Source organism: Colossoma macropomum, unplaced genomic scaffold (genome assembly GCF_904425465.1).
Source record: "Colossoma macropomum unplaced genomic scaffold, Colossoma_macropomum, whole genome shotgun sequence".
Taxonomy (NCBI): Eukaryota; Metazoa; Chordata; class Actinopteri; order Characiformes; family Serrasalmidae; genus Colossoma; species Colossoma macropomum.
In genome coordinates, this window is record NW_023495355.1 from 3,129 (window position 1) to 13,995 (window position 10,867).

Below are 10,867 nucleotides of genomic sequence, written 5' to 3' on the forward strand. Positions count from 1 at the left end.
CAGGATAGAGCAGCACTTTCAGCAGATGTTCAGCTTAATTCAGTCAAACTCCCTCAAGATCAACACACAGCACTGCACTGAATCTACAGCTGAACTCCCTCTCTAACAACACTGACCATCACCATTCATTACAGTAAAGAACTCACAATGTCCAGAATGAAGCTTTATTTCAGCTCAGCAAAAGCACAGCTACAGCAACAGGACACTGAACAGAGTACAGACAGAAATATCAGCACTGTGTAGAGTTTAAACTCTACTGGAGCTGCATGTGAAAGCAGCTCTATGGTCAGCTCTATCTTGGAGCTGCTAGCCTTTACAGTGGCTCTTTAGGAACGAGGCTCGCTGGTCCACGTTGTCGTGGGAGACCGTACAGACAAACTCCTCCCCCTTTTCCCAGAGTGCTTTGCTGAGGGTCAGGGTGCTGCTGCGGCTGTAGCGGCCGTTCTTCTCTTCTTCTACGCTGGTCAGAACCCCCTCCTTCACCTCTGAGCTGTCCACTGTCCAGCTCACCTGCGCCCCCTGTGGAGAGTAGCCAGACAGCAGGCAGAGCAGCGAGGCGGATCCCTCAGACAGCTGCAGAGAGGAGGGGGGGAGCAGAGACACGGAGGGTCTGTCTGGAGAGCAGAAACATACCAACCGTTAGTGATCGCAGTTTGTATAACTAAAGACTGTTATTATTACTTTTATTATTTTTTGTATTAGCAACATCTCAAAGTATTTTATTATTTTGTCCAAGAAATGATATTTAATAAATGGATATTAAAGCCAGTTGAGTGATCATGAGTTTCTACTGAATGTGTAAATTCAATAAGGCTAATATGATCAGATCTTCTGTTCCTGGTAAGAACACAGGCTGCCACATTCTGACCATGATGGAGTTTATTTAGAGATTCAGTTTAATCTGGAATCATTCATTCATTTCTCAGCATCTGGTAGGATTATCATGTCTTACTTTGTTCTGTAAATTATATTTATATGTGACTGAAATGATGAATCATCATCCAGCGTTATGAGATCTTGGACTGTAGCTTTTAACTGCACAGTAAAAGCTTCAACACTGAGGATAAAATCTGCTCCTTATTTCAATCAGCCCAGCAAAAACACTTCAGTCTGAATGATAATATCAAACACTGCAGTCAAACCCAACAGCAGCAAAAGACGTTTTCATGATCTGATCAACCAGTAAGTCACTGAGCCCTTTAGACAGCACTGACTGTGTATTACGATGTTTCTGAAAACTGGATCTAAATCATTCATGCTTGTTATACCAGCTTTAAAAACGAACAGAGCTGCTGATCAACAGCTTTCTCCAAAATCTGAGACAGAAAATGAATATTAAATACAGGACAATAATTAGAGAGATGAGGGGGACCAAGGTGTGGTTTATTAGCCCCTTAAAATCCCAGACTTATTACATCTTAAGACTTATTATTGAGAACTTACATGGAGAACACTGCAAACTGAGCGACTCTTCAGTCGTATGAATATATAAATATGTATGTATTCGACCTGCCAGCAGCTCCTGGGTGTTTAAGGGGTTAATTATATTTAGTAAAGGTTGTCCAGTCAGTAGTAATAATCCTAGCAGTGACCTATACGGTACTGAGTCAAGAGCTCATGTGGTCAATCTAGAGAGCATTAAGCCATAAAGCTTGTTCAGAACTATGGAAATGAATTCTTCACTGAAAAAGTCTAACAACTCACTGCTACTGTGGACTGGAGGAGTCTGAGAGTCACTAATGCTGATCATTTGTTCAACTAGATCAGGTTTACACAGCTCTAGTCCTGGACACCGGCCAACTGTGCTGGACTCACCAGGAGCAGAACTGTGCACTCCTGGATCAGAGCTGATGACTGTTTTCTAGAATGTTCCTCTGGTTGTGTTTGAAACAGACTCACACAGTAAAACTCAGATTTCTGCAGAATTATAAAGAGTCTAAACTGATCAGTGATTAATAATATTATTATTCATTATTCACTTTATCTGAGATTATTCAATATAACTGGATGTGGAAATAATCATTACAGTTTTTGTGGCTTTGGAAAAAGAAAAGTTACTTACTTTTCACAAAGAGTTTAGTTCCTCCACCAAACGTCCACCACAGTGATAGATTTCAATGAAGACGCCGTACAAAAACCTCTGATACACTACAGTGACCACACACACTCACACACACACACACACACACACACACACACACACACACACACACTCACACACACACACACTGCCTTCAGCCTCGTTTTATAATGTTATAGTGCTATTTTTATTTAAAATTCTCATCTGAAACTAAATCTTCTCTAATATTTGTCTTTTATTTACAATATCTTTTTTGTTTATCATGTCAGTTCAGAGAGGAGTTTTTCTTCATTTCCATAGAGGCTCCACTTTGCATTATCAGCCCATGCTTCAGTGCTCTGCTAGTGTTTATAGTCCTGTGAGTTTAACACTTCATGACTGAGAGCTGCTGCCCCACAAACTTCACCCACAGCAACCATGACTTTGGTCTCCATCTTCATCTGGACACTGACCCTCTGGACTCAAGGTAACTCACTCATTAGTCTATTTATACATTAATTTCTGTCCTGTTGGATTTTTGTTACATTTTAATGTTATATTTTAAATACATTTTAATATGTTTTAATTTTCCTTTCTTTTATTTCTCTCAGGATCCAGTGGTCAGGTGACTGTTACTCAGACTCCTGCAGTGAAAACTGTTTCTCCAGGAGACTCAGTTACCATCAGCTGTAGAACCAGCCCTGCGGTGTTCATTGATAGTAGTTTGCGTACTTATCTGTCCTGGCTTCAGCAAAAACCTGGAGCTCCTAAACTCCTGATCTACTATGCTAACAGTAGACAGCCAGGTATTCCGGCTCGTTTCAGTGGCAGTGGATCTGGATCTGACTTCACTCTGACCATCAGTAATGTCCAGACTGAAGATGCAGGAGATTATTACTGTCTGAGTCGTCATGACATCAGTGGCACAGTGTTCTCACAGTGTTTAGTAGGTGTACAAAAAGCTCCCTCAGTCAGCTGCACAGAGACTGCACTGCTGCAGCTGGACTCTACTGCAGGTGCTGAGGGGGAGGATGGACACACACAATAACACACTCTGTGGAAATCAGGACTTTAGATGGAATTTGTTCTTCTTTTCATTAGACTGTAAATGCTTTGTGATTTTAGGGATTTATTTCCTGATCTCCACAGGTCTGGAACTAGCTGTAGAGTTCAGCTAGAGTCTCATTTATTATAAAGTTTATTATAAGGATCTGGGCAGATTATGAAATGGATGTTTCTCTCAGTCCTGAGAAAGAGGGAGTCCCTGAAGAAATCCTTCAACAAACTCAGACTCATCAGTTTCATTAGGAGATCATATTCAGAGGTGAGTACTACATAGTTATAAGTACATCTGATAAATTTATAATGGAATTGTTGTCTGTCTAACTGGTCAGCCAGGATCTAGTTAAAAAAAACTGTGTTCTATTACAACACATTAAGGTTTCACACACTTTCATGTTTATACACATAAATTGTGATTGTAAACCTAAATTACATTGTGTTTTCTGCTGTTGTAGGTCAGATGCTGTCAAAAGCATTTATAAAATAGCAAGATAATGAACAACTTATTAATATTTAATTTATTTAAAAGTACAAATGATTTTTTTCAAATATTCAAAGTTAGTTATAGAAACAATATAAAAAATACCATCATTGTAGTTCTGGAAGGTGAAAATACGTCACTGAAACTGAGAAGTGATAACAGGCTACTCCAATAATATTACCGAGATACCCATTAAGTTCAGATCTTTACTGTAGAAGTCACTGTGAAACTCAAACATAGGCAGTAAAAATATATAAACACAATGTCTATTATAAACTTGGAATGTCTATGTTTAAGTAAGATGTTCCAAAAAATATTAACATGCACCACCATTAGCTTGGTGCTAACATAACTTTACAAATCCCTTATGGGGACTAACATTGCCAGAGCTGTTGATAGGATAAATTAAAGCTTCTCACAGATTGATGTAAAAAGTTTCTGCATTAATCATTATTGGACTGTTCTGCTGCTGCTCACACCTCTTGCTTTGGAGCATTAGCATTTTATTTTACTTCTTTTGCTATCTCTTGGAGACAAAAATGTCTACAATTGTACTTTTACTTCTACTTCAGTCATTATTTCACTGAAATATCAACACTTTTACTTGAGTCTGATTTTAAGCTGCTCTTTCACTCTCAACTCCTTTCACACTACACGACTTACACTGTTGTTCTGTGTTCCTACAGTGCAGAACTTCCCAAGAGGCTAACTGGATCTAATGAAAACAGTGGTCAGTAGCAGTTGGTGTGCTGTTAGACAGATTGGTCCACCATGGAGTCTGACTTCAAAGAGATCTGACCAATCACAAAGCAATACAGATGTCACCAGTGAGATATAATGGAATTTAACACATAAAACATGAAGTAAATATAAACAACTCAGTAAAAAGTAGATTACTTGAGTGGAAATGAAAGTATTATAATTTGAAAATAGTCAGGAGAGAACAAACCCACCTTTAGTTTAGTACATGGAACTGTTGAGGAAATATAACTAGTTGAAACCATCTCTGCTCATCACTATACAGCAACACAAATCCCCCACTGCTCCTGATGCTCAAGGTATTCCCCAGAGATCTGTTCTGGGCCCCCCTCTCTTCATAGTTCATATGCTCTCCAATAGTCATATAATTCATCTGCATGGATTATGTTTTCATTGTTACACTTCTGATACCCAATTCTGTATCAGCCCCTGCCCACTTCCTTTCTAACTACCAGTATCTGTGATATTAAGATTTGGTTAAGCTCTAATTTACTTAAACAAGTTCTGATCATTACCCCTAATACTTTTATCAGCTCCCTCTCTGAAATAATATTGATATTGATGATTTCAGATAAAACCCTCACAAACTTCATAATCTTGGTGTCATATTGGATTCCTCACTCACTTCTGAATCCCATATTAACTCACTTATCAAGGCTGCCTCCTATCACCTTCATGATTCTGCTAGACTCTGTCCCATGATTATCAGCAGTGATGCAGAAATGTTGATCAGTGTCTTTATCAGTTCCCACCTTCATTACTGTAATGACCTTCTTAGTGGACTCCCAGTTAAACTCCTCCCTAAATAACAGTCTGTTCAGAACTCAGCAGCTGGAGTCCTCACTCACACTAAGCACTCTGCCCTCATCACACCTGCTCTCCATAAACTGCACTGCTTATCTGTCCCTTTGTGTGGTCAGTACAGGCTGCTGCTCATGACTTTCACAGACATACATGGCCTTGACCTTCATACATTACTGAACTCCTTCATCTCTACACACCAGCTCGGACACTCAGGTCTTCTGGAACTGGTCTGATTAGAGTGAATCAGACTGTCCTCAGTCAGTGGGAGAGAATTTAGTGGAACAGCTCCAAAACTCTGGAACTCACCTCTATCTCTGTCTTTAACACACAACTCAAAACCCACCTGTTTACTCAGTGCTTTACCTCCCTTTACACTTTCATTCAGATGGAACTGATGCTCTTCTACTGTATGTTAGAGCTCTTTCTGTTTGTTTCTGCACTCGTTCTGTTTCACTGTTACCTGCTTTGAGTTTAATAAAGGTGCTGTATAAATAAAACATTATTTGACTGACGCACTGATGGTTATCAGCAGCACTAAAGTAAGAAGTGAAACCAGCCCCCCACAGCCCACCCAGCTGAACACAAACAAGCGGTTTTAAGCAGTAAACAGACAGAGAGAGAGAGAGCAGTGGGGTGAAACTCAGATTTGCATGAACAGGCCTGAGTCGTCCTCTTTCTCCCAGAATAGAGCAGCACTTTCACCAGATGTTCAGCTTAATTCAGCCAAACTCCCTCAAGATCAACACACAGCACTGCACTGAATCTACAGCTGAACTCCCTCTCTAACAACACTGACCATCACCATTCATTACAGTAAAGAACTCAGACTAAACTCAAAAGAACTGGAAACTCTGCAGCAGCACTAATGCATTCTAGCACTGGAGAACATTTACTAGTTCCTCTTTACACAGTGGAACAACTAGAACTTTCCTAACTCATAATCTAACTAACATCAGATGAAGTGTCATAAAAACAGTTCAAACCTCTCATTAAAACCTGTGAATGTCTTCATACAGAAGAATCTCACTGTACACAGACAAGCTGAACAGAATTTTATTTATAAAGCAACAACCAGTTATGTTCACGAAAAATACAAATTGTGTTATTCTTATTAATTTATTCAATTAATATTATTAGACAGTACATAATTTATGTATTTGCCTAGTAAAGTAAATTCAGCTCAGAACAACTGTGACGCTACAAAATGAATTAAAATATTATTGATCATTTTTGTGTTAGTTCTTCACACAAGCTGTTTTAGCTCTTGCCTGATATTATTTGTTGTTTTCTGCATTATGAGGCCATTATATTGTAAGTGACTCGCTGACTCACTGAACTGTTTCTCCAGGAGAGTCAGTCAACCATCACCTGTAGAACCAGTCCTGCAATGTACCAAAGTGGCTATTTTGACCACAGAAACCTGGAGAAGCTCCTAGACACCTGATCTACGAAACTAACCATAGACAGTCAGGTGTTCCAGCTCATTTCAGTGGTAGTGGATCTGGATCTGACTTCACTCTGACCATCAGTAATGTCCAGACTGAAGATGCAGGAGATTGTTACTGCCAGATTTTATGCTTTACCAGTGGCACAAACCTGTTCCCACAGTGTTATAGTGGTGTATGAAAAGAGGAGAGGACACACACACACACACACACACACACACACACACACACACACATTTATGAAGCTGTAAGACACACATCATTTCAGGTCCAGTTCCATAGAGGTTCAGTCCTCCCAGCTGAGGATTAAAGTTTACTGTGCTAATGTGTGTTTTATATATATATATATATATATATTTGTATTAGGTGTAGTGAACTTTCCCAGTTGAAGGTGAGTCCTGTGTAAATCCAGGTAACTGTGTGTGTTTTTTCCTCTTTTTCACCTCAGTTTCAGTCTAGTGAATTATCCCTCATTCTCAGTCCTGTAGCAGTGAGAGCAGTAGACTGTACCAGGCTGTGAAGCTCCAGTAGTGAAGAACGCTGCTCTAGCAGTCCCCACTGTCTGCAATTACACAATCTGACCACTGGAAGGAGACACATCAGCACATCAGCTCCCAGAAAAAACACAGCAAATCTCTCCCTCCAGCACCAATTTGTGCCCAAAATGCTCTGCCTTATCTCCACTTCAGGGACACTGACAGCCCAGCACGCTCAACCAGCCACAAAACTAATTTCACTGAAAAGGGCACAGCTTAAGAGGGACACCTTCCCCAGAACATGTGACCTCTGTTGACCTGTTATGTTATGCAACAATTGGATGAATATTGGATGAATAAACCACAAATATCACAACTTCACCAACAATTTGATTTTCCATTAACTAATCAATATGGAAATTTCACAGAACATTTGTCACATCCTGTAAGATGTCATATGTTGTTGCTGTAATGCCATAATGTATGATTGTGTAATCTTTTCTTTTTCCTGATAACACATGCAAACTTTTTTTTTATTTTAGAAGCGCAGTGGACCTACTCCCACGATTCCCAGGAAAATCCCCAAACAATGATGCAGTTGGCCCGGTGTCTCAGTCATCAACCCAGGGACAATATGGAATGTAACTATAAATTTTTCCATCCTTTTTCTCTCTAATGTTGGCAGGGTGGTTTGTCTTGAGATACTGTGAAACTATAGAACCCTGTTCAGAGTGATCACCAGGGAGATAAAATTGTTATTATTGTTCATGTAATTTACCCACAGTCCTACAGCTGAAACATGTCTTTGTCGTTGTGAAACTTTTGAACAAATAGTGTTCAGCATTTTCAATATAGAGCACAGACTCAAACCATACAAACATTTAACTAAAAATGAGTGAGCAAGTGAGTATGTGAATGAGCTAGTTAGTAAATGATTGAATGAGTGAGTGAGTATGTAATTGAGTATGGGAGATAGTGAATATTTTTGAGTAAGTCAGTATGTGAGTGAGTGAATATTTGACTGAGTGGGTGAGATTGAGACAGTGGGTGAGTATGTGAATGAGTGTGTGAGCGAAAAAGACAAACACATACAGAACGACAAGCCAAAGGTGTGGTTTGTGATCCACATCCACAGTGATAAAATGATCTTACTTCAGTATCTCCATTTTACAGTGTGGATTCTCCAGTCTAGCAGAGAGCAGCTTCACTCCTGAATCCCGCAGCTTATTGTTACATTCTTTTAGATTCTTTTCAAGATATGAGACACAAGTGACACAAACTTCAAAAACACAACAACCTCCATAAACTTTGCCTTCTATTTCGTTTACATACACAGGTCTAGGATACAAAATGAAGTAAGAAGTGTTAAACAAAGAAAGTTTTCATAAACATCAACAAATCACTCAAAAGAACAATGGCATATCAGAGCATCATAGACCCACAGAACAGCAGATAGTTATATTAACACACACACACACACACACACACACACAGAAATGTAGGCACAGCAGACAGAGACTTACAATAGATGAACAACATTGTGTGAGAATGAAAGTGTGTGTGTGATCTACATCCCCAGTGATAAAGTGATCTTACCCCAGGTAATTCTCCAGTCCAGCAGAGAGCAGCTCCACTCCTGAATCCTGCAGTACATTGTCACTGAGGTGCAGTTCTCTCAGACTGGAGGTGTTTGAGCTGAAAGCTGAGGACAGAGCTGCACACCTTTTCTCTGTGAGATTACAGTCACGGAGGCTGGGACAGAAATGATGATCAGCAACACTGTCATCTTAAACAAACAGTCATCAGTGTGCATTCATTCATGAGAATACTTTCCAGAAAAGTTGACACTGTGTAAAATGCAAATAAAAACACAAAACATAATGCAACAATATGCAATCATTTAACCTATATATTTAATTAAAAATAGTACAAAGACAACATAAATGTTGAAACAGATGCCTACTTCAGTAAAACATTTCAAAAGTTGGAACATGGGCATGTTCACCACTGTGTTGCATCATCTCTAGTTATAACAACTCTCTCTAAGCATTTGAAAACTGAGAAGACCTATCACTGTAAATTTTTGAGTGAAAGATGTTCCCTATTAGTTGGGATCGGCTTGATGAGGCACGAAAAGCTGACCCTGGCCTTGAGAAATGTTTCTCATCAGTTAGCAGTCCTGTTACACATTGAAAAAGCAGGTTACATTTTTCTTAGATGAGGGTATTTTTGCGTAAACACTCTCCCCATAATGACACTGGCATAAATAGTGTATCAGATTGTTTACAGACAGCATGCACTACAGGTAGCTCATGATCACCCCTGGCCAGGGCATTTGGGCATTACTATGACGTACTCTCATGTCAAGCATTTATTTTGGCCTGCTCTTAGAAAGGATGTTGTACAGTTTTTTCGGTCCTGACATACATGCCAGTTCAGTGACTGGAAAACCTAAATCAGGTTATTCCTCCAGCCAATATTCATCCTATTCCTATAATAGGAGAACCTTTTGAATGGGTACTAGTTGACTGTGTCAGTCTTCTGTCAGGTAATCAGTATTTTTTGACTATGTGTACAGCTACTCCCTTTCTAGAAGCTATTCCCATATGTAAAATCCCTTTACCTCTTGTAGTTAAAGCTCTCAGAAGTTTTGGTTTGCCTAAGACTAGACAGGCAGACCAAGGTACTAATTTTCTGTCCAAGCTGTTTGTACAAGTGATGAAAACTTTGAACACAGCTCACCAAGTGTCTAGTCCCTATCACCCTGAGTCTCAAGGAGCTCTTAAGAGATTTCACCAGTCTTTGAAGTCTATGTTTAGAAAGTACTGCTTAGACATGGGAAAAGATTGGGATAAAGGTGTGCCCCTTGTGTTTCTTGCTGTACGTGAAGCAGTCTAAGAATCCCTAGGATTCAGTTCTTCTCAGTTAGTCTTTGGACATTCCATCCGGGGTCCTTTATAAGTTCTTAACAAGAAGTTCTTAGCTGAAGGTGATAAAGAACATAATGTTTTAGATTACGACAGCAGGTTTTGTGAACGTTTACACAAAGCTTGTACTCTAGCCTGTGAAGCCTTGGATTTGTCCCAAAAACATATAAAGCACATTTATGACAAGAGGGCAGTGCCCAGGAAATTTCAGTGTGGGGATCAGGTGATGATGATTCCTTCCTGTTCCTGGCTCAGCTCTGTCAGCCAAATTTTCAGGTCCTTATGTCATAAAGGAAAAGCTTAGTTACACTGATCATGCCACTTGCGAACTGTAAACGTAAGACGTGTGTGTCAATTAACATGTTGAAAGCCTACCATGCTCGAATAGACCCTGCAGCCTCCAAGAAGTCCTCTAAGCATGATGCCATTTCTGTATTGACTGTTTCAGATATTAGTGACCACTCTGCTGATGAGGTTGAGTATCTCTTAGAGAATGGCTTAGCCAAGCCTAGTTTTAGCCCATGGAGAACCTAATGGCTCATTTAGTCTGTGTACTGATTATAGATGTGTGAATGCTGTTACACTCCCTGATTAATATCCTCTGCCTATGATGGAAGATTGCATAGACAATGTTAGCTCAGCTTATCTAGACGATCTTGTTGTTTATACCATGTACTGGCCCACTCATTTGCATATGTTAAGAACAGTTTTTGAAAGATTAGAACAGGCTTTTTTTAAGCTTAGTTTGGCAAAGTTTGACTTTGCTCAAGCTACACTAACATATCTTGGCAAACAAGTGGGACAAGTGCACCCAGTAGATGCTAACGTTGCTGCCATTTTAGATTTTCATACTC

General features: G+C 39.6%; 2 gene segments (V, D, J or C); one reads left to right on the top strand and one right to left on the bottom strand.

Moving 5' to 3' along the window:
• Nucleotides 1-306: 306 nt before the first annotated feature.
• On the bottom strand, nt 307-2,102 carry LOC118801879 (the record flags this gene model as incomplete). The annotated part of the segment is given in 2 exon segments: nt 307-614; nt 2,063-2,102. Coding segments are annotated over 2 exon segments (348 nt in total), but the record flags the coding sequence as incomplete, so codon positions are not given.
• Nucleotides 2,103-2,194: 92 nt separating this feature from the next.
• On the top strand, nt 2,195-3,445 carry LOC118801878. The segment is given in 2 exon segments: nt 2,195-2,546; nt 2,671-3,445. Coding segments are annotated over 2 exon segments (486 nt in total).
• Nucleotides 3,446-10,867: the final 7,422 nt, after the last annotated feature.